The 24826-nt window shown below is 40.5% G+C and overlaps 1 protein-coding gene and 1 long non-coding RNA gene across 5 annotated transcripts in view; one reads left to right on the top strand and one right to left on the bottom strand.

The window, feature by feature from the left end:
* Positions 1-24826, top strand: part of dnm1a (dynamin 1a) — a gene marked incomplete at its 5' end in the record, with an annotated part of 50462 nt that overhangs the window by 5486 nt on the left and 20150 nt on the right. For 2 of the 4 annotated variants that reach the window (XM_080046984.1, XM_080046985.1), the window contains 15 exons: positions 3901-3974; positions 4770-4919; positions 5049-5252; positions 5747-5845; positions 7126-7286; positions 7390-7532; positions 7646-7781; positions 10003-10070; positions 11476-11614; positions 16540-16626; positions 17118-17188; positions 17316-17367; positions 18766-18777; positions 20316-20345; positions 20670-20783. In XM_080046984.1, coding sequence (XP_079903110.1) covers positions 3901-3974; positions 4770-4919; positions 5049-5252; positions 5747-5845; positions 7126-7286; positions 7390-7532; positions 7646-7781; positions 10003-10070; positions 11476-11614; positions 16540-16626; positions 17118-17188; positions 17316-17367; positions 18766-18777; positions 20316-20345; positions 20670-20783 — 1540 coding nt within the window. The remainder of the gene's footprint in view (positions 1-3900; positions 3975-4769; positions 4920-5048; positions 5253-5746; positions 5846-7125; positions 7287-7389; positions 7533-7645; positions 7782-10002; positions 10071-11475; positions 11615-16539; positions 16627-17117; positions 17189-17315; positions 17368-18765; positions 18778-20315; positions 20346-20669; positions 20784-24826) is intronic. The other 2 variants (XM_080046986.1, XM_080046987.1) reach the window with 1 other exon arrangement.
* Positions 24685-24826, bottom strand: part of LOC307265302 — a 1670-nt gene continuing 1528 nt past the window's right edge. Inside the window, exon 3 of the long non-coding RNA XR_013845341.1 lies at positions 24685-24826. This exon is cut by the window's right edge and continues 249 nt beyond it. This is a non-coding gene — a long non-coding RNA (uncharacterized lncRNA).

Raw genomic sequence — 24826 nt, 5'->3', positions numbered from 1 at the left:
ATTCACCCCAACCCCAGAATTTTGGATAATAGGCATGATGCAGCAGTTTAGGGCTGACATCGTGCTAACTATATAGACACAAAGTGTAGCATTCTAAAGCACTAAAACATGTGTCAAATGTTTTCAAACGTGTCTATAATTGTTCAGACACAATAATCAAAAAACCATGATCATGGAAATTTTACTTTGAAAGGCAAAAAACTGTTTTTTGAGCTTAAATGTGCTTATATCTTATTCCATGTTTCTCCCTTCTTTACAGGATGAGTCAAATGGATGGCTCTTCTTAAATATGTGGTCACATTTCCAATTTCTTCTATGGTTTTTTAGAAACAAGGGATGGCACACTTCCCCAACCGCACAACTTAGGCCACTCTCCCCTATAGAGATTGAAAATAGTTCTATAATGCGAATGTTTTCCATGAAGCCATTTTTATGCTGATGTGCTGTAACTGTGAAGTCTACTTCAGTGAATAGATAGTTGTGTGTGTGTTTTGTATGTGTGCACTATTCCCTGTGTTTATTGTTTGTACACTGCTGAATGTGTACAGTTCATAACAAAGAAACAATGAGTCACCACTCCACAGCAGCTGGGGTCGAGACGTGTGTGTGTGTGTGTGTGTGTGTGTGTGTGTGTGTGTGTGTGTGCGTGCGCTTGTGTATGTGTGGGTGTGTGTGTGTGTGTGTGCTTGCGCTTGTGTATGTGTATGTGTGTGTGTGTGTGTGTGTGTGTGTGTGTGTGTGTGTGTGTGTGTGTGCTTGTGTATGTGTATGTGTGTGTGTCTGTCTGTGTGTTTGTGTCGCTGTGTGTGTGTTTACTTATGCCCGTTTTGGCATACTTTATGTATTACATCCATTTTACTTTAGATTCCTACTTCACTACATTAAACATGCACACATTGTACTTTTAATCCTGCTATAAATTGACAGCTACAGTCACTACTTACTTTGCAGATTAAGATTTTGGCATTGTATAATTGAAAAATCAATAAAGTGTTAATGGGTATAATAACCAGGCAGTCATTTATTTTTTTAAGTTGAATATCTGAATGAATATCCTACAAATCAAGGTACTGTATTACATTGATGCAAAAATCATATACAAATACAAAAATAAAATAAAAAAGTGACCTAATTATGAATCCAGAGATGATAACAGATGGCTGACCCCATATAAACACCAAAGCAAAATACTTTTTTGGGTAAATGTTTGTTCTAGGTACTGTTATTGAAGTGCTTTCAAACAGACACTCACTGCTGAGTGCACTTATAGGTAAGTGCATGTAGACGCTACCTTCACCGTAAAATCCCTCGCAGAGTCTCTGGCAATGTCTATACTCTGGTTTTCCTATTGTTCCTCTACTACTCTGTGTCTCGTGGGGGATGGTGTCGGATGGTGGAAAGGTGAAATGATGGAAATGGCTCTCAACCTCCAATTAGGTCAAAGATGAGTGAACAAAGAGACAGAGAGTAGAGTAACACTGCAGCTGTCACATCTCACCCCCCTGTGACTATGTAATGGCACTACGTGTACGTGGCCATACAGTACAGTAGTAAAGGGAGAATGAGAACGAGTGGAGTGAGAAGACGACCTGCAGTAAAGGCCATCTGTCTCCTCTAAGGCGGTCAAAGAGGGAGCACACACACACACACACACACACACACACACACACACACACACACACACACACACACACACACACACACACACACACACACACACACACACACACACACACACACATGTCCACACCGGCAGACAGGTAGACCAGCAGGGGGACACATGAGGGCCAACAGAAAGCAGGGTTTCCTTTGTTGTAAAAAGGCTGCATTATAACAACAAACATAGAAACAATACTCTAGAATGAAGGAAACTGCTGCTGGGTCCAGACTAGAGTAGCAAGTGTGGCAGATTAGTAAACATGATGTCTATTTTTTCAGGCCTATGTTGGCAATCTTGGAAAAAACACATTTTATATTATGAGTAATGAGAAAAAACAACATTTGTTTTCGTGGTACCACAAGGAAACATGCTTTGTTTTTCTCGAGATCACAAGATAAGGTAATAATGGCTGTTCTTGGCTCCCGTATCATTGCTCTATAGGCTACAGCAGAATTAATAATGATAATATACATAATAATTGATAGTATTTATATAGCGCTTTTTTGGAGGGCACTGAAAGACCCTTTGTACTGTCTGCATCTCTCAAATATTCCCTATATACTTGGTTAAACATGATCCCCATGTTGAACATCTAATAGCTGAATTTGCTTTTTTTCTGGTTTCCGGTCACATTTTGGAGAAAAAGCAGTAGAGCCCTGATTAACTGTAAGCTCATGACTCATGTATCCAAACTGCTTCAGGCTTTGCTCCAGGTTCAAACAGAGGCCTCATCTATTTCTTATTCATGTCAGTTGATTAATATTGTTCACTCCTTGCACACTAAAGAACTTGCAGTCCTTCATTTGAATGCTTTAATTACATTCTTGTCCCCGAGCTGTGTGCTGTATGATCACTTATTTACAACTGAAAGACAAGCTAATAAATTGCTCTTATGCAATGTTGAATTAAGAACGACAGTAGCCCATGTGTGTGTCTAAAAGACCCTTAGTATTGTTGCTATAAGCACACACAGACCATGAATCACTGAACGGTATAACTGTCTGTCAGTCAGCTTGTTGAGGAGCACACAGTGCCAGTGGTGGATTGACGCTGGTATTGCATAAGCAGCTGAAAAACCACCCGAAGAAAAACAGTGTAAACATAAAGAAATATGTTGGCAGGCTGTGGACAGAATGGACACAAGCACTGATGCATTCACAGACACATACTTCACACGTCTGACACACCAGGACAGTGTTTCAGTGGGTTAACAGATGAAAAACACTTTTTATATAACAAAACTATAGAGGACTGAAAATAATCACTAATACCCCCAATTTCTTTTGCCAAAGTCACTGTTTTATTTGCTAATGTTCTCAGTAATTCAGTCATCAGAGACTTGAATACACATGTCACATTGCTTTAAGGACACTTTAAAAGCTGCAATACTGTAAAGTATTTGAATTGTCCTCATTTTAGAAATAAAAAACTTATGAAGCTCATGAACATTGAAGTTTACTTTTGGAGATTTTTCCATCTTGGACATTAGAATATTAAAGATGATGAACAATTGTATAAATTCCCAATGTCAGTATAGAGAAAATGCCAATTTCGTCTATTTAACCTCTTTTATCTTCAAACTATTACGTTATTTGTTTAGCACTCACTGTGCCATTTAGGTGCAGTTTTTGTAAAGTAGTATTGTTACACAATACATTTCAGATAATTTATATCAATGCGATATCACTATAATGTTATTTCTTATTTTTCATATAAAAGTGATATATTTTGTACTTGTTTGAACCAGGATAATTCAGGTAAAGCTTCAGGATGAGATCCTCTAACATTGTTGTTGTTTTTGTTGTTGTTGTCAAACCTTGGTTGTACTGTATTGGATGTACCCACAAAGATGCTTCACAGCAGTTGATCTATTGAACATTTATCCTTGTGGGACCACAGCTTCTGTGTGAGGATTAGCTGTTATTTGGCTTTGTACTGTGAACACACAAGTACACAGACACATTTACACCTACATGTTTTTACCTGAGAAGCATCAGAATGCTGATTCATTTATAAAGACTCATGCTCTTTTTGTTGTTTGGTGATTCGTATTGCCATGTTTCAGTTCCAAATCAGTTTTATTTATATAGCTTAATATCACAAGTAGCCATTTGCCTCACATTGGGCTTCACAGTCCGTACACAGTATGACACCCTCTACATTTAGACAATAAGCTTAATAGAGGAAAAACTTCCATCAAAAAACTTCTTCTGATCTTGCTAACCTATGTTGTGTTACAGGGATTTCCTCCCCCGAGGCTCTGGCATTGTGACTCGTCGTCCTTTGGTTCTTCAGCTGATTAACAGCCCCACAGGTAAAAAAAAAATAACGTTCTTGTCTATCAGGTCATGATATATTGTATTAAGTCAAAACTAAACTCACTGACATTAAACAAATTGCATCCTAAAGCCCTTCTTCATCACTCGACATCTAGAGCAAATCTCTTTCCCTCTCTTACTCCCTGTTCCTTTGAGCAATTTCTTTGGAGACAACAGTGAAGGCCTTGACACAGCAACGTCTAAACATTCCCCCTCCATACACCTCACAGGAAAATCTTGCCTCAACGGGAATAAGAAATGAATCAAGCTTAAATTCATTTGATTACACATAAATGGTTATAGGATACTTTGATGGCAGAATTTTACAAACTGATACATATATTTTGACACTCAGCCATATATATCCTCGAATCAGCTTAGAAATTGTTGATAAAAGAACCATCTTGTAAACTCCAGGAGACAGAGTAATAGAAGTTACTCAATACAAAGATTAATCCATTAAAATTCATTTTCATGTTTCAATATTAATATCGATATGGTTCTTTTTTTTCAAAGCCATACAGAAAAAAAAATTATTCGCTGATTTACGGCAGTTTGCAATTCTATATAGTTAGCATTTTATCTACATTTCCTATTCACAGGGAATCTATTGGTTTGCCCTAAAGTGTAAAAAAAAATCCCTTATTTTGTAGGTTATGAGGGTTGAAAAACATGTTTGTGTTCACGATTTCTCCTCTTTGCTGTCTTCTCTGCTTTCATCTTCTGATCTCCTTCCTTTTTTTCCTACAGAGTCTCCTATGTTCATCTCTTGTTATTATTGTCTCTTCTAGAAAGTGCTGAGTTCCTCCACTGTAAGGGAAAAAGGTTTGTAGATTTTGATGAAGTCCGACAGGAGATCGAGGCAGAGACAGACCGCATCACTGGGGCCAACAAGGGCATCTCCGCTGTACCCATCAACCTGCGCGTCTACTCCCCAAATGGTGAAGCTCAGGAAAAAATTCTGCTACATTTGACATCTATAAATCATGTACCTTTAAAGATTTTTACTTGGCCAAAAGTATTATTAGCTATCCCTAACTTCCCTCTCTCTTCCCTGTTACTTCTCACAGTGCTGAACCTGACCCTGGTTGATCTACCGGGGATGACCAAAGTGCCGGTGGGCGACCAGCCGGCCGACATCGAGGCCCAGATAAGAGATATGCTGATGCAGTTTGTCACCAAGGAGAACTGCCTGATGCTGGCCGTTTCCCCGGCCAACTCCGATCTGGCCAACTCTGACGCTTTAAAGATTGCCAAAGAGGTCGACCCTCAGGGTGAGTGTATTGCACACACGCACAAGCACACGCACACACACGCACAAGCACACACGCACGTTTGTACCTCTATCCTTGTGAGGATCATCATTGACATTATGCATTCCACAGCCCCTTACCCAAATCTATACCATGAAAATTAAATGCCTTACCAAACTTAATTCTAACCTGAAAAAAAAAACACCTTAACGCTCAACACCAAATATGTCCCAAAGTGAGGACAGGCCAAAGTGTACACACTATCCAATATGGCAACAAACAAATGTTTTGTATTATTACTAAAGTTCATAAAATGAGGTCCACCTCCACCAGCGACAACATTACAATTCTGCTAGCATCTGCTAACGCATGAATAATAATAATAATAATCCTGTAATGTGAAATATTATTTTGAACAACAATCAGCAGCATCAGGAAGAATTACAAGTTCCATTTTCAGTATTTGGTTGGTCGTCATTGTGAAGTGTGTGTTTGTGTGTTCACATGGACTGTAGGTATGAGGACCATCGGTGTGATCACCAAGCTGGACCTGATGGACGAGGGGACAGACGCTAAGGAGATCCTAGAGAATAAGCACCTTCCACTCAGGAGGGGTGAGCACGTGCACACACACACACACACACACACACACACACACACACACACACACATACACACATGCGCGCATGCACACACACACACACGTACGCCCACACACAAAGACACACACACACACACCGACACACAGACACACACCGACACACACCGACACACACACACACACACACACACACACACACACACACACACACACACACACACACACACACACACACACACACACAGAGTTGCTTTCTCCACTGAATGGCCCTTGCAATGACACACTGTTTCCCTCTTGTGGTAATAAGCCGTCACACTCAAATATGTTCATTGCTCTGACCACTGAAAAAAAAACGCACAAAAAAAGCAGAAAACAGACAAACGGAGGACGATGCAATGAAATAGATCTGGGTAAGAATTTGAAAGACGGAAAGAAGAGAAGAAGAGTTACAAAGGAGATGAAGTGAAGGGGGCAATGAGAAACAGAAAACGACACAAGAGCTTGCATGCGTCTTGTGAGCTGCCCTTTATTGCAATGTGCTGATGTGGTGATTTTTTTCTTTCCATTTGCACTTGGTTAGAACCCAGGCATGTGCTTTTGAATATTTTCCATGTCCTTTGTTTTTCAATTTTTTCCCCTCCTGCTCCTTCTTTTTCTCTCCTCGCCTCCCTCTCTTTCTCTCTCCATCTAATGCTGTGGATGTTCACATTTACAAGACTGCTGGCTCGCAGTTGCATTAGTTATAGAGCATGAAACAGCCTTTAACCGAGTGATGCATGAGAAAGCTTAACTGGAGGTGAAATGGGATCCGCGTGACCTGAACTCTCCTGGTTGTTTTTCTTTTCCTCTTTACGTCTTTAAAAAAAAACTTGGACACACACACTCAGACATTTATTCCTGTAATTCCTACCTTCTTCCTTTCTGTTCCTCATATATTCCTTTCTTTAATCCCAGCATCTCCTAAAATGTGGTTTCCCTCAGCTTAACGTTATTAAACACAGTTTTTAAGCGGTTTTGGTCCTGAAGGGGGTTGTTCATTTTTGTGTTTTGGCTATTCAAACACAATTCATATGCAGGAAATAAGAGCCCGGCACGATCCCAGATTGCTCTAATGCAAGTCTGTGCTATCTTCCCGTCAAATTACAGGCCACAAGTATTAAATCTGTTCCAGTCTGCTCCCAAAAGAATTCCAGGAAGTGGTAACAAAAAAAAAAATGGAGCTGGATCTGCTTTTCACTATTTCAGACTGTATTTAAAAAAATGCCCTGAGGGACTCTTGTCTGTGGTGTCCAGGTTACATCGGCGTGGTGAACAGAAGCCAGAAGGACATTGACGGTAGGAAGGACATCAATGCTGCTATGGCTGCTGAGAGGAAGTTCTTTCTCTCCCACCCTGCGTATAGACATCTGGCCGACCGCATGGGCACGCCCTACCTCCAGAAAGTCCTCAATCAGGTGTGTAAAAAAAAAAGAGAGAAAAGTGACAAAGTGTTTGAAGCCTGCCCCAGTGATCTAACTCTGACCTTTGCCCCCCCCCCCCCCCCCCGCCACTGCACAGCAACTGACCAACCACATCCGCGACACCCTTCCCAATCTGCGGGCCAAGCTGCAGAGTCAGCTCCTCTCCATCGAGAAGGAGGTGGAGCAGTACAAGAACTTCAGACCCGACGATCCATCTCGCAAGACCAAGGCCCTGCTCCAGTGAGTAGTGGTAACAACACACCACCGGAAGGGTATACTTTAGGACAGGTAATACACACTTATAGAACGACTGATTCCTGTATGTGTGTGTGTGTGTGTGTTTGTCCCTGTAGAATGGTGCAGCAGTTCTCTGTGGACTTTGAGAAGTGTATAGAGGGCTCCGGGGACCAGATTGATACAGCCGAGCTGTCGGGTGGTGCCAGGATCAACCGCATCTTCCATGAACGCTTCCCCTTTGAACTGGTCAAGGTGTTTGGCAGCCAGATGTTGTGTTAATTTACGTGTGATTAGATTTTTATTTTTTTATTTTGTGATAAAACTATTGCAGTGGGGAGGCGGGTTGAAGCTTAAATTTCCCTTTTTTTAAAGATATTTCGGTGTTTTCACCTTAATTTGATAATGGATAGTGTTAAGCACAGAGTTGAAATGGGGAGAGAGAGAGGGGAAAGACATACAGTAAATGGTAAAAAAGTCAACCCCGGGTCCTCTGCGACAAGGACTTTTGTCTTAATGGTACGTGCTCTACTGGTGAGCTACCAAGGCCCACTTTGATTTTGATGCTTGTCTATTTGCCCTGTTATGGTAGCAACTGGCTTGAGCAGGTATTTAGCAGTTTTTTACAGTATTGCTAATCCAAACAACTTCACAATTGGGTGAATTGGGTCCTCCGCAATACACATTACAAGTGTCAAGTAGAATAGATGACCGGTTGGGGAAAAACTCGAAGGACGGACGGACAGTCACATCATCCTTTACAGCTAGATTTTTTTTGAACCCTTTCCATGACCGACACCCTCCCCCTAATATCTCAAAATATAGGACTGAATATATCTAAGAAAGCGAAAGCAAATTAAAACTTTGACGTATCAATGGCTAAATCCAGGGCTAAATTGTACAATAAGGAAACTGTATAAAAGTCCCATTTAATTGTATTTCATGTTACTGACTGAAAAGGCCAGACATTAATGTTGGTAGAAAATCAAATTCTATCACTAACCAATAAATAAATATCCACATTTAATCTCTCAAGAGGAAGACTGCATTATGAATATGAGGTGACTAATTATGAAAAGACTCGCCAACACTCTATTAAAAATTCAGCAAAAACAACACAATTTCCTCTATTTCTCCCCAACCACCAATTAAGTATTTCTGATTCAATTGGATTTTACAAACATTCATGATTTAATGTCCAGCCTCTGCATACAAACTTCCTTTCTGCTCTCTTTTCTATGTATAATATAATACATACCACAAATGGAGAAAAAGATGGTGATTTAAAGCACATGGAGTTAAACACCTAAAGGCCTTAAAACCCCCACAAGGTAATTGGCTGGACATGTTTTATCAGAAAATAAAAATAGTTTCCTGTCCGTGGCAGCAGTTTGCAATAAAATAACATCTGTCTGTTCAATTGCTGTAAATATTTGTGCAGAAGAGAATCTTGAAGACCCCAATTTCTTTGGAACATTTATCCGACTCTTAAACATATCCGAATATGTTTATACTGTTTGTTTGCGGCATTATGCTGTGTTCATTTGACATCGAGCCTGTTCATATCAACGTCGATTGGTATGGAGAGGTAAAATAATACTCTAGGAAACCATCCGAAAAAAAGTTCAAATTCAATATTGTTGTTATATTTAAGAATATTGAAAAAAGTCTAGCATTAAAAAACGTATGTTGTTTCATGAGAAACATCTCTCCGTGTCTCTTTAGTTAGTTTGGTTTTTATAATGCTTACAGAAAATCCCTTTGTCATACGAATGCAACCGCAACAAAATAACTTTACAATTGAAGACAGACATTTACCAGCAAAATGCTCCACAACAACATCACCAACAATCAATCATTATCGCGAGGATTTGTTTAACAGAGCTACAGTGTACTGGAAGCTATGAAAGGTCTCTGGGCACATCTTACATTTCTTCCTACTGGGTATCCTCTCCTCAGGACTCTGACTTTTCTCATTCAAACACTTCTATTTCATCACGCTACCTGAACATGTACTATTTCATTGTTGTTTTATACAGCTGCAGGGCCCACATTGTTTGGTTTACAAGCATATTCTAGTCTTACGATTGGCTCCAGGTGCCTCGAAATACCTTTGTTTTGATTTATGATTAGTAGTCTCAGCGATTTTCAACACCCAGGTTGGGAAGCACTGCTAATATAAATAAGCTGTGTTGTAAACCAAACTGCTAGAAAATGTGGATTAGGGTTATCCATTTGACGGAGGAAACCTTTGTCTAGACATGTACTCTAAAAAGAATAATACTTAAATCTTAATTTATAAAATTGCTAAGTGCAGAAGGTCATTTTATTTGCTGAAGTGGTGTTTGGAAATCTGTTGAGAAAGTAAAGACCGGAGAAATCAGGACAGATAGAGAGAAAGAGAGAGAGAGGACTAGAAGTGATTTTCAAATCTGTACGAGTGTGCATACTTAACCATCCACATTTCTTTTTGCAGATGGAGTTTGATGAGAAAGAGCTTCGCAAGGAGATCAGCTACGCCATCAAGAATATTCACGGAATCAGGCACGTCCGCCCTCCAACTCACCCTTCTGTGTCTGCTCCCCTCCTTCTTTACTTCACTTCATCTCCCCCTCTTTCTCTCTCTCCCCGTCTCAGTCACCTCTACTGGCCAGACACCATATATAATTGACTTTTGCCTATCTAATCTCAATGTCCTCTTCACTTAGATTGATCGCTCTGTTGAATACTAATGGCATCACAGAGACAAGAGGAGGTTTTGGATCAGATAGGCGATTTTTTTGGTGGCCTCCCCACGTCTTCTATTTGTTTTTCCATTCATGCTGATGCGTTGCCTTTTTGTCAGTATGTCGGTGAAACCTGAAACCTTTCATCTGGGATGTGCATTAGTTCACTCTGCCCTCGTTCTCTCTCTGTTTGGATATGAACGATGTGTGCGTATATGCACTGTATCAGCCAATAAGCCCCGTAACCATCTGAAACATTGTCTTAATGTAAATACATGAGTTTAAAATACAGATAGAGATTATCCAGATAGTTGTGTGTTACTAGGTAAACGTTAGGTCATAAGGCTTTCGGCAATTTGATGTTAACAGATTTAAGTAACGCAAAACAAATTCAACAAAAGTCCATATTCACATTCAGACAATTATGGGTATAACAAAGGCGCAATCCTTTTTAAACACTTGCCTTTTGTACCTACACAAAAGCGAATAAAGTTATTTTTAAGTGAGTTTGAACCAATTTTATTTCACATCTGGGTTAACTGATGAAGTGTAGGCTGAAACACATTTAATATATCAATTTATATTGATAGATTTAGATTTAGGTGGCTGATCTGACTTAGACTACTGTGTGTATGAGGTGTCCTAATGATTTGAACAAAACTACATTTTCAGTGACTATTGACAAGACTATGTACCGGTTAGTACTTTTGGGTACCTGTTTTGAACTTTTAACCAATCTTAGGCAATACAGTGATTCACACTGTTAAGCCACATTGATGACTGTCGGATGGAAATGTTGACAGATGAATCCCAGAATCCCAAAAACATGTTGTTCTCCATGGAAATAGACGAAATACATTAAATGTTCTCTATAAAATGTGATCCCGTTCATCCTCTCTGATGGATAACAGACCGACCAGTCTGCAGTAGCTCACTAACTAGCTGAGGGAAATTGACTGGATATTTGCTGTAGAAATGTCCAAATTAAAAACAGATTACTTGATATTTCCTCGTATATGCTGCTTTGCAACTATTTTTACAATTCCATTCTCTTTCCCTCTCTCAATTTAAATGGTGTCTGTTTGTGTTTTTTCTTTGGGGGGAGGCTCAGTAACAGAGGATAATTTGTCACAATTAACAATCTTCTCTTTACCCAACCCTTTCTCTCTACCATCCCCCTCTTTTTTTGGGGCCCTGTGGCTGGTTCTCTCTCTGTCGGGCAGAACTGGCCTCTTCACCCCGGACATGGCCTTTGAGACCATTGTGAAAAGGCAGATTGGGAAGATTAAAGAGCCTTGCACCAAATGTGTGGACATGGTCATTTCTGAGCTAGTCAATACGGTTAGGCAGTGTACCAAGAAGGTAAAAAAAATCACAGGAAAAACAGTTAGATAGTACTTTTCTTGTTATTTTTGAAAAACCCTCCTCTGCAAAGTCCCTCTGCTGTTCACTTCCCTTTTCACTGTCACCACCCGGTGCTCTCCAGCCCCTCGTTGAGTTCTTGAACAAGCGAGGGGCAGGTTGGACTGCGGTACACCTACCTGCCTGCCTACACTGTATAGCTGTAGAGGAGTTTGGCTGGACACGCTGGCCGTTGTAGAGAGCTCTGCCGGAGGAAAAAAAACAGTTGTTGGAGGCTGAGCAGTCAAAATATGGTTGCCTGTAAGAGATTTATTGTCAGCTCAGATTTTACGTTTACCTTTCTTGTCAATAAGTCAAGTTGAAAAGCAGCTAATTACGAATAACCCGAGATAATTCATTTTGACATACTACGAGCACATTCTTGATGATTTATTGTGATCAGATCCCCATTATAAAAGAACAGAGTAGCCTTAGTTGGGCTGTTTTTGCACAGTGAGGAGGATAATTGTGTACTCACTATGTACTTACAGAGTGCAAAAAGACCTTAAAGATATTTATATATTTTCAATCTTGTTATTGAGTTATTGTCTTGTTTGCACAAGTTATTTAATATATTGTCATTACATTTATCTTGTTCGCAGAAGTTATCTTAATTGAACGAGATAGTATTATGTTCTCAAAAGTTATTATCTAAAGCACATAAGTTATTATCTTGTTTGCACATATATATATTTATGTATGTAGTAATACGTTGTGTGCACAACAGAGTTGGTATTTGAATTTGTTCACGGTTTTAGTTTTTGAGCCTTCAGTCCCACTTGAGGTTAGTGTATTTTTTGTGGGATTAGGAAATGTGTTTTGTATGTGTTGGTTTTCAACTCGAGTAGTCATGGTTCTCTTTCATGAACCTTGACCAAGACACTCAAGATACTCTTCCCACCTTTGATTGCACATAGAGGCAAACAAAAGTTCACAAAGTCTTCAACCTTGCAGCCATATTGGATGAGCTCAGCGTCCAGACTTCCTTGTGTGCGAGACTGCAGCCGTGCACCTGCAGCAGGACAGGAGCCATGACTATTATGTTTTAACTGCTCTTCAACGGGCCCTAGGGGGGCCGCGCTCTACAGAGCTACAGAGGCCTGAATGAGCGTTGCCAAAAGAAAAAGAGCAGTAGTCTGTATCCAAAATTGATCCTCTGTGACCAAACCATTTTGAACAGCGGTTGGACTGCAACAACCTTGAGGGCCTCAGGATAGTAAATGTTATGATGACGCTCCCCGCTGGAAGTCAGAGGGAAAGGAGGGACGGGTGGAGAAAGGGTCAGCATCAGGAGGGATCAGGGTATTTTGGCTGGATGTTCGGGGTGCACAGCTGCGGTTTCACGCTGGTTTCGTTGCTTGGAGTTCTTTGGCTAGTGGAGTTGTGCAGACTGGGAGCTCTCTCTATTTCTTTCTCTTCTGTCTCTTGTCTTTTTCTTCTCTCTCTCTGTTTGCTCTTTATCGATAGAGAGAGACTCCAGTATTGTCCTGTTTTAGAATGGCTTCAGGGGGAAATCAAATTTCTCACTTGCATTTTCTTCCTTCTGTGCTGTTTATCTCCCCTCCAACCTCTACACCTCCTTGTCTTTTTTTAAAAGCATTAATATGTTGTTTCTTCTGTTCCATCTCCAATTTTTGTACCTTACTCTTTCCCCTCACCATCTGTTTTCACTCCTTTTTTTTTTATTTGTCTCACGCCTCCCTCCGCTTTCTCACTTTTCTCTGTCTCTCCTTTCACAACTCTTCGCTTGGTGCTTTCCCTTATCCTCTTTCTCTACCTTTTTTGACTTAATTATTTTATTTTATTTTTTTAATTTGCCCCTCTCTCCCGTGCCACCTGCCTATCCCTACAGGACGGGGCTGTTCACCCCTGACCTGGCATTTGAGGCCATAGTGAAAAAGCAGATCCTAAAGCTGAAGGAGCCCACACTGAAGTGTGTAGATATGGTAGTCAGCGAACTCACCTCCACCATACAAAAGTGTAGTCAAAAGGTAAAATGCCAAAGAGAACCGAGCCACTGTCACTATCTACTGTATGTTAAACACACAGGTACGGGTAGACCGATGGCTGGGCGTGATATAGGGCCTTTACTGCTTCCTTATAGTTTTGTTGTAGGCCTAGGCTAATATTTATAAAAAAGTAATCTTTCAAAAAAGTCCTTTTAGTGGGAACTTGATCAAGACTTCTACATGTTAATGTGGAACTGTTTTTATTTGTAAGTGTAAATTATATGCTTTTAACATCCACATGTTTAAAATATCTTGAAGAGCCAAATCTATTGGTATGAATAGAGCATTTTAAGCTAACATTCAGTATTCTGTAAGGACTAAAAAGTTAAAAACCATAAATGTTAATACGGAATTTATTCGCAGTAATTCACACATAATGTAATTTGTTTTCCTGCCCTATACAAGGTATCTCTCATAGATTCTAAAACAAAAAATGTATATCGAAGCTAGCTTCTCTGTGCTTTGCTTTGAACTGAATGCTCCAATATTCAATGTATTGAAGTAGTTCAATTATGTAAACCCACTCCAAATAAATGCCAACCCTAAACATTGGTGGAAAAAATACAACAATTAAAACCTACTGTATATTACCTGAATATTCAGAGCAGATTTAACATTTCTAGATCAAAGCAATTATGTCAAATCATTCATCAAAAACGCATAATTTCAGCCTTCAGATATCGGTCTATCCTTACTCCAGATCTCAGTGTACCTAGCCTATATAACCTGCATCTTAATTCAACTTTCTTTGTCATTTGTCTTCGGGCTTATTTGACAATTTAACAAATTGTTGACCTCTCGAACCTGCATGTTAGCTAATTTTTGTCTCATATTTGACTTACTGATTAATTCATTTTTGATTACATTTTTTTCTGTCTTTGTCATTGTGGTTTAACATATGTGGAGTGACTGATTGTGTAGTTTCACTCGCTGACTAATTGACCTATGCTCTCGAGCATTTCTTTATTTTCTCTATCTCCATTCTGTTGTCCTGTAATCCCTTTGAACCGGCTGCTTCCTCGCAATAAGCAGAATGCCGAAAAAGAGTGAGCGTGATGTGACCTCCTTTGGATTTCTCTCCTCTGTCTGACGTATACAGACATATTTTCTATAGAGATACTGTATTTTAATAACAGTGTTTGGGAAAAACCACAAAGGGGTCAGTTTGAAGTCTTCCTCCATCACCCTCCCTCCCATATCCCTCCCATCCCTCCCTTCCTTGCTCCTTTGCATTGCATGTCAGTCTAAATCAAGTTGAGTGCCCCTGCTTGCTGCATTGTTTGTAAAAAAACAAACAAAAAAAACATGTATTTCCACTGTTCGTTTGTGTTTTTGCATCAGTTTTTAAGACGCTGTACACCCCATCAGATTCTGACTAACTTAGTCCATCATCAAGTTACAATGCATCTTTCCAGTAGCTCAAATTATTTTGCTTTCATTTTGTTTTATTTTCACGTTTTTCACAATTTTTCTGAAGAAAGTCATCGAATCAATTTAATACATTATTAATAATGGGACAATGCTGATATTTTTATGTTAACACAACCCAAATAATGACTACAATACATTATTTCCCGTTCGGAATTTTTATATTTTCGAGAAAATGCGTCTTTCATTTAACACAGAAGCAAACTTCAGGAGGCTTATAGCTTTTAAGTTGAAATTACACTTGTCATTAAAAAAATAGAAGGCTGTAGTTAGCTTCCTAATTAAGCAAACAAGCTAATGAGTATTCTAATACAATTTGTTAAATTACCTCATATATGCTCATGATGGCTATGCTATAATGCTGCAAGACTGAGGTTAAAGTTATGGGTCCCTGGTAAAAAAAAACATCCCAGAAGAAATTAGTAGGCTACTCGCATTTAAGTTTAAAGCCAGTGAGCCCTAGTATTATGTGTAGATGCTTGTTGTACTGTGGGAAGTTCCTCACGTAAACTGTAATCCCAAAAAATAATAAAGTAGTTGTCCAATGAAATGTTCCTTGGCTTTGGAAGTATTGGAAAATTGTCATTTGATTCTTATTTAATTTGCAAAATTTCCAGCAAAGAGCAATGCGAGAAACACTTACACATTGACATAGTTTTAATGTCAGTAATTACCGGTAGACTGAAATTGTCATTACAGTGTTTCCATTATTATAAACCACTTAATCTTTAGGGATGTCTTCTGCTCTGTAATTGTAACAAACACAGGAAGCAGTTAATCATCTTGTAAAAAAAACACAAAGTTATCCATTAATATCCACTCACTCACCAAACCATCCGACGGACGTGAAGGACGCATTGTAACTTGCAAGAAAAAAAAAAAAAAACGGTGTATATTTTTTTTCCTGCTCTGAGATTTTTGGTTTTAGATTTTTTCTTTTTTCCCTCACACTTCTCCAAATGTGTTTATGTCACATTGGAGGCCCACCAATGTCTGATGTTCGTGGGTTTGCAATGAGCTCATGGAAAAAGAAAAAGAAAAAAAAAGACCCACAGTGTGCTGGGAAAAGGAAACTTTTCTGCCAGGAACGCTGTTTATTCTGTGTTTGTGTGGTAATATCACAGACTTTGCACTATTCTCCTGCATTTGTTCCACATTGGCAACAAATACATTTTGCACATACAATCTATTCCAATCCACCCCACTGGTCAAAGTGTGCGGAGACTAGAGCCGAGTCTGGGATAAACTCCTTAAAAACATAACCTGTTTTCTGTTGCGTATTTTGTGTTGTATTGGTTGAACTGTGTGACGTGGTTCAGTGAGATAAGTAATGTTGTACTTTATTGTAGTTTGTATATAGATCTGAGACAGACTTTGTATGATTTGGCAAGTGTGTTTGTGTGTGTTTTTATGTGTGTGCTACCTACCTACTGTTGTCTGTGCTCACAGCTGGCCCAGTATCCTCAGCTGAGAGAGGAGATGGAGAGAATCGTCACCCAGCACATCAGGGACCGGGAAAGCCGCACTAAGGGACAGGTAACAAAAAAAACAAAAAAACTGCACACAATGCAAGAGAAGTGAGTGGTCTATGGTGACACGCAGGGAGGTTGGTTTTTATGAAATATTGATGATAATGAGTTTGTTTTATTTTACAAAGATCATTCTTCAATGACCATTTTACTTAATAATCACAATATCTATCAGTTGTTTAGAAGGTACTGTAAAGCCACTAGCCACATAGCATGCTGCTAAAACATATACTGGACAAGTTTAAACTGGGATTTTCCACTTAATGTATGCCACCAGAATAATTTCAAAGATAACTGTAAATAAGTGTTAGGCAAACAAAAATAAAATGACTTTGGCTTAGATTAAATAAATGAATATATTTACAAAGCAGTAAGCTTCCCTTACAAGTTTTAATGGCAGCTTACACAATTCATTTAAAGATGAAAAACACACAAAATAAATAAATAGTGAATGGGCATTCCTTGATATCCGCTCTCTCTCTCTCTCCCTCTGCTCAGGTTATGCTGTTGATAGACATTGAATTGTCCTACATGAACACCAACCATGAAGACTTCATTGGATTTGCCAAGTGAGTTTCCATGTGTTCTCCTCTCTACTCTAGTGTTTATGTTACCACGGTCACTGCCATGATAAGTGCTCACAGATATATCAGTTCAAATATCATATTTATCTCCTGATGTATTTTATTTGTGCAGCGCTCAGCAGAGGATCAACCAAATGAACCAGAAGAAGGCATCTGGCAACAAGGTACCTTGATCACACACATGGCCGGCTTAGGCCATCACTTTAATTTTACTGGTCGGACAACGATGCACTGTACAGAGTCCCTGACTTTAAGCCGTATGAACGCACACACACACACACACACACACGCACGCACGCACGCACGCACGCACACACACACACACACACACACACACACACACACACACACACACACACACACACACACACACACACACACACACACACACACACACACACACACACACACACACACACACACACACACACACACACACACACACACACCAAACTCATCAAGCGTGTGTTCATCTTGTTGGCCGAGAATGTGACATCTGAACTTCATCCAGTCTTTCCCCCTAGGCGTTATTCTGTTAGCACTCAACTCTCTCTGTTTTGCCCATGCTAAATGTAGCACAGCTATACAGTATCTTGTTACCCTGGGCAACAGGCCATATCCTCCATACAATGCAGCCCCCTTTGTACACACGTAATGGGCAACAGTTGTGGAATCTTGAAAGAACTTGTCCTCTAGTTGAAAGTCACGGTGATGTCAGCTCAAATGCGGGGCCTGTTGCAAAATATCAGACCTCACTTTTATTGAGATGAAACACGGTCATTAATATTAATATCAAGTAGAAAGCAATGGCATACATCTGCCAGGGTTACACAATTCTCAAAATGTTGGATTGTAATAACAGAAAATGGTTTGAAATTTTAAATCTCCATCTGTATCTCGGAGTGCATGAACTGAGAAGCAAAACCTACAGTAACTAACCACTAGATATGTCACAATATCAAGTCAATGACTCATTTAAAGCTTTAGTGCATAACTTTTTCATGTAAATGAATGTCAGTTACATTAAAGCCATTGCCAAATGAGTTGAAACAAAGTTGTTTAAGCCTATCAGCTCCACAAAACTCTCTCTTATTTTCTCAGTATTGCAGCGTTTACAAACTGGTGTCACCCCTCGACACTGGTGCAGGTTCTCAAGAAGTGCCCATGAAAAGTTTTAGTCGTTGATTCTGCTGCTAAAATAAAACCTCAAAGCAGATGTAAATTATTTCGCAATCACAGAAGGCTTACCTCATGTAGATGCGCCGACAGCGTTGTTGTAATTCCTCAGAATTCCTCAGTGGGGCGACAGTAGTTACGCACTATAGCTTTAAGGTAAAATCAACAGACTTTGCACGATTACTATTTTGCGTTTGCATCCTGAAAGCATGTTGCTCCTATTCTGTTTTTCCTTTAAAAACATACTCTTTAATCTTCTTTTCTTCAGCTCCTCTTCAGGTTTTTTCTGTGTCTGTCATTTTGTTGCCACTGCTTTCCTCTGAGTGATTTCTCTCTTTGCCGTGTCTCATCCCTTTGTCGCCTCCTTTGTGGCTTTTCTGCTCCAGGATGAGGCCATGGTGAGTATTGCGTCTTTTCTTCCAAATGTGAGTGCGTTTGATTCTGTGCATGTCTGCGCGTAGGCTTTCAAGCGTATGTGCTCATGTTTTAACTGCCTGCATAAGTCAGGATATATGTGTTTATATGTTTGAAATGTGTATGAGTGTGTGTGTAAGAATGTGTGTTCATGAAATGAGCTTCATACCAACTACCTACAGTAGATGGGCAGGTGGCTGTGAACGGGGATGCTTGGCTGCTTCCCTTTCCCCCATTTTTCAGCTCTGTGCTTTCAGCACTCTCACACTGTCAGTCAAACGCACACACACACTCAGACGCAAAAGCAAACGTAAAAACACAAGAACACATACACACACACACACACACACACACACACACACACACGCTTACAGTACAACAGGACAAGAGTACTGTTAAATGTTGTCCTAGACGGGATCCTACAGTCTTGTTCAAAGCCCAGTTTGGAGATGCTCGTTGTGGTGACTCTTGAGGAGTCATAGCAGACAGTTTTTGCTTTATATGAAGAAAATGATCAAACATTTTTATTATTATTCTAGACTTTTTCTATTCATCACCCGATTCTATTCTCTGATCCTCCCCTATTCGTCCAAAGTAGCAGGAAGCCAGAGGAAAATGCAGTGTGCCGGACATATATCAACTACATAGTTGTCTGTCATAACAACCACCCAGGTTGGGGTGAGGGTCAAAGGTTAGGGGCACATAGTAAACAAAGTGCTGATCTTCCCTTTCTGTTTACAGATGGATGTTTTTTGGCCCCCGCAACTTCTGTTCTCCTTATTTAACACCTTCCTGACCTCCTAACTGAAATATGTAGGACCCCTGAAGTATCAACTTTAATAGATATGTTATTACTTATTTATTCTCTCGTATATTGATGGATCCTCAGTGTGTCCATGTCGACGGTGAGCAAAGTTTTGTTGGAACCCCCACCGACCTTTATCTTAAATTGTAGTCTGCTGAAACTCTCTAAAGATGTCAAATTTTGAATTTGGGCAATACCAATTATTTGTATGGTTGCACCCTTATAAATACTATATCTTCTATTTGATTATTTTGATCATATATAAGTCCACAAGTCTAATCCTAAATGATACAACAATTATAGAATATACTGTATATGTGACTTTGTTATACAGCTAACTGGGAAGCTACTCAAGAGGAAATTAAACATCATGTATGGGGACAAATTGTGTATTCTTGAAAGTAAAGATGAGCCATAAAGGGAAAACAGCTGGGTTCTGATCCCCCCCCCCTTTTGCGTAGTACATAGCGTATAATACGGTCAGGCTCCTGCATTTCACTGCATGGCCTCAGAAAAGTTTGACATGGGCCACTCTTGTTGTGAAGCCTCTTGGTTCCCCCCTGCCACCCCCCCTGCTTGCTGTCCCCATTGCTGCCGCCCCAGCAGCCAGCTGTAATGTGCTGGTACTTGACAGAAACCTTGTGTATTTGGCCTTTCCTAAAAAAAATGCCTTGCGTTGGCATAGCTTTGTAACGTTCTCTCCACATTCTCATTCAGCCGGAGAGAGGAGGTAACGATCGGTACAAGGTAATTAACACAAAAAACACATGTAAATGTATGTGTCCCATAGCTCCTGTGTGGTGAAGAGAGTGAAATAAGTGTGTATAGTCACAGTAGGTGAGCGTCACCCCAATGTTGTTTGTGGCAGTTGATTCTTATCTCCACTAGAAGCGGCGGCATTACGTTTTTAACTGTGCTGCCTGCCGCATACATGTATGTAGGTGTGTTCAATACACAGGCTGAGAAACATATGGTGAAATATGTGTTTGAAATGGTGATTTTGGCCCGACGTATTTTATTTATAAATGAATCACTTTTCCTCTTTGTCCACGTGTCCTTTGTGTCTCTCAGGTGATCAGGAAGGGCTGGCTGACCATAAACAACATCGGCATCATGAAGGGAGGAGCCAAGGAGTACTGGTTTGTCCTCACCGCAGAGTCCATGTCCTGGTTTAAAGATGATGAGGTGAGGCGCTGTTCGCACATCCACTCTCTAACATTCATGTATTTGGACACTTTTATGGGACATTTGGACTACTTTAGCATGACAAATGATAATGGAATGTGAGGCAAACAAATGCAGAATTTTAAAAGGCTGATAGCAATATTGATATCTTAGCATTTGAAAAGTCTAATGACAATTTTTCATTTTCAATTAATTAATTTATTTATTGAAAAAGGAAAATGCACATTAATCAACATTTCTGTAAACGTGCCAGTATTAGCCACAGGGCTAATTTTCAACTGCAGTCCTTTGGCAAGATGTTGCAGATTTTCTTTTCTTCACATATATGATATATAAAAAAGGTTGATACCTGTTAATTAGTTATTAAAAAAGTTGTGACCAATGTATTCAGTAGCCTATGTTGTTAGCAGACAAATTGTTTGTTAATCAGTCCCCTCTGGTGGACATACTAAGTTGGGTGATGTAATGTAGGTTAGTCACTACTGCAACCCAATGATTTTCAATTGCTGTGGAATATTGAAATGCCTTAATGGCCCATTGACTGTTGTGCAAATCTTATAATCAGACTGAAACTGTGTTCTGCGCTCAGACATGACTCACTATATTGTGAGAGCTTTCTGCACAACACAAGATGTGTGTTTGAATCACGTAAACTGTATGAATCATGAAACGAGAGCATTTTTATAATATTTTCCAGCAAAGACAATACCAGGAGAATTATTTAAGTTGGACCCAAGCGTTTATTCCACCACCACCAGAGAGATTCTTTTCCACTTTCTGCTCCAAAATTCATTCCACTGAATACCACTGGCAAAAATGACTGTTGGTTCCCCAGCACGCTGACATGATTTGACCCGGCGCGCTTTGTTACCGGACCAACTGGTCAAAGCGGTGTCCCATGATGCTTTGCAGAACTATTAGGAGCTAGCCACAGTCTCACTGTCTCCAGGCCGTAGCCACAGCCGCTCTGCTCTCTGACATAAGTGCGTGTATGTGTGTGTGTGTGTGTGTGTGTGTGTATGTTTGCGTGTGTAGCACTGAGAAGGCCCTTTTACAAAGAGTCAGGACCCCCCAGCATGTCGGACACCAAAGCTGGCACACACATGTGCATACCAGAGCCCCCCTGCCTTGCCCTGTTCCCAATTACACACACACACACACACACACACACACACACACACACACACACACACACACACACACACACACACACACACACACACACACACACACACACACACACACACACACACACACACACACACACACACACAAGCTGCTTCTAATAAACTTTCTTCATTTCAAAGAAGAAGGCACGGAGCAAGAGCGGGGCCGGATTGTAGGGGAGGAGGCGGGAGTGTCTCTGTAGTAGCAGGAGTAACAAGGACCATGTGAAGCGGGAGAAAGTGGGCAGGAGAGGTGGAGGTGGGGGCAATAGAGGGGAGAGGAAGAGGAGTAAGTTTTGCCTTGGTGTCTTCCCTTCCTACCTTTTTTCTCTCCCCTCTTATCACATCTGCTCTCTCAAACATCCTCCAAGGTTTAACCCTAAACCAGAGGAAGCTCTTTTTCATCTGTCTATCCATTTCTCCTTTCTCTTTACAGCTCAATATTTCCCTGTCACCCTTTCCTTCTCCTCTGCTTCCCCCCTCCCTCCGTCTTTCCCTCCGTCTTTCCCTCGCTTCTTGTACTGTATATTTATTTGAACATGGAACAGCGAGGGTGCGGGGAGACCCAAAACCAACACACGATGCGGCTGGTGTTAAAGCTCAGCGCCGAGGTTGAAGGGCACAGCAGCAATGCACTTTTTTTTCTTATTTTTTTTTTAAGAAAAGAGAATGAAAAAAGAGCAGCTTTCCATTTTGTTTTCTCTCCGAGCTTAACATTTTTACATAGTCCAGTCACATAAGCTACAGTGCTCATGAGGGCTTACACTCACATGTGCACCTGGTCGGATACCTGCCAAAATACACACAGTTGATAAAATGCTGGAAACAGTTTTATGTTTGGACTTAAATCATACTAATAATAATACAAGGTTTCACCACGTTCAGAGGAAATCTGTTTTTGTGCATCTTTTTTTTCCAGTTTTCAATTGACTTAAAGACACATTTGCGTGTTTCTTAACACCGTCTCACAAAATAGTGCACCGCCGTTTTATTGACTGCCTCTCGTCATGGGGAAAACCCTTTGCCACAGCCTGGTAACACACACATTTACAGAAACACACACCACCCCCAGACACTAATAATAACTTTCAACCCAACAAGTGGTGCCAGGATGTTTTGGTTAGAATGTGTGTGTGTGTGTGTGTGTGTGTGTGTGTGTGTGTGTGTGTGTGTGTGTGTGTGTGCCTAGAAACCTTCTGGTCTGTATTACCACAGGACATGCCAATTCTTTGAATCAGGCTTCTCCATAGCTTGAAGCGTCCCAAAGCAGAGAGGGAGGGTGGGAAGGAGGGAGATGTGAATGGAAAATACAAAAATATACAAAAAAAATAATAAAATTAGAAATATTCATACATCTTTATAAACTATGTTCACACACAGATAAATAGGTTGGAGTTATTGCTGAGCTGACCTTCACTGGCTGCAGGATGTATTACTTTGGGTGCCCCTTTTGGCTCTTTTGCATGTGTCTGTGTGTGTGCTGCATGCATGTGTGTGTGTGTGTGTGTGTGTGTGTGTGTGTGTGTGTGTGTGTGTGTGTGTGTGTGTGTGTGTGTGCGTGTGCGTGTGTGTGTGTCTGCCCGGGTTTCCCTGGTTCTGCTGTAAAGCTGCCAGAAAGCCAGACTCTCCTGGTGATCCCAGCTGTAAACATCCTGGGGGCAAAAGGCAGACTGCCACTTCCAACGCACTCACTAGAAACATGTCTGCAATACGGTGTGTGTGTGTGTGTGTGTGTGTGTGTGTGTGTGTGTGTGTGTGTGTGTGTGTGTGTGTGTGTACTTGAGTGTGTGCGTGCCTGCATGTGTGCATGCATTTTTTTTTTCAGTGTGCATATACTCGTGTGTGTCGGTGCACATGTTCCTGGGGCAGCAACATAGTGGCAGGGCTCTAAATGGAAACAGGTCGGTTTGCGAGTTTTGCAGATGATGCCGCGATGAGATGGGGCACCGTGTGAATGTTTTTTGCCTTCAACTTTGCTTGAGTGTTCTCCTGCAGGGTTTATCAAAGACAGGCGGGCTGGGAGACAAACTGCAGCCCCGGTGAAGCTGGTTTGAAAAGAAAACCCAGTGGAAAATAATGGAGGCAGGGGAGGGGGGGGGGGTCTAGCTAAACTTTTAAACATTTAACATGACGTCGTCTGCAACAACCGAGCCACAAACAATTTCTGGCCTTTTTTTGGGGGGAGAGCTATACAAAGAACTCGTAAAAATGGCGAACAGACAATGACAGAGTGGCTGTTTTTTCAGCATTTTTGTAGGGCGGCTTCCTGCCTCCCTGAGCATTACATGGTCATTTGAGGTAAAGCGGCCACAAGTCGATGCAAGGGAAGGCAAGGACGTAATTGTACATTTGGTTAAAGAGTGCTATGCGATGCTGGGGGAGTGTGTGTGTGTGTGTGTGTGTGTGTGTGTGTGTGGGGGGGGGGGGGGGGGTTGCTGTGTGTTTCAGTTATCTTTATGGGTGACTGTTCTGTTTTTTTTGTTGTTTTTTTGTATGTGCCGTTTAACTTTTCTGGTTGTAGTCCTGCATTAGGTTTTTGTTAGAAAAATGATAAACACAATGAGAATGTCGTGCAGCAATCTCTTATTTTTAGGAGTGTAAATCCTTTTGGTCAACATGGAATTCCCCATTTTGTGGATTTGGATTTTTTTCAATATCTGTGTCACTTGCTTGAGAAAAAGAAGAAATGGAAACAACGGCAAATGGATATCCAAATATTTTTTATTTCAGCTTCCTTTTTTTTTCAGCAATTTTATCTTCATCAGATTTCAACTCTTGGTTTGATAACAATTTAAACAACTCAGAAAACAAACTCATGCACTTTTGTATCCGTCACTTATAAATCCAGGATAGGCGAGGGGCCAGGCCTCTGCGGTG

This window comes from Ammodytes marinus (assembly GCF_949987685.1).
Source record: "Ammodytes marinus genome assembly, chromosome: 18".
NCBI lineage: Eukaryota > Metazoa > Chordata > Actinopteri > Uranoscopiformes > Ammodytidae > Ammodytes > Ammodytes marinus.
Note: the sequence above shows the minus strand (reverse complement) of the source record. Positions and strands in the feature narration are given on the sequence as shown.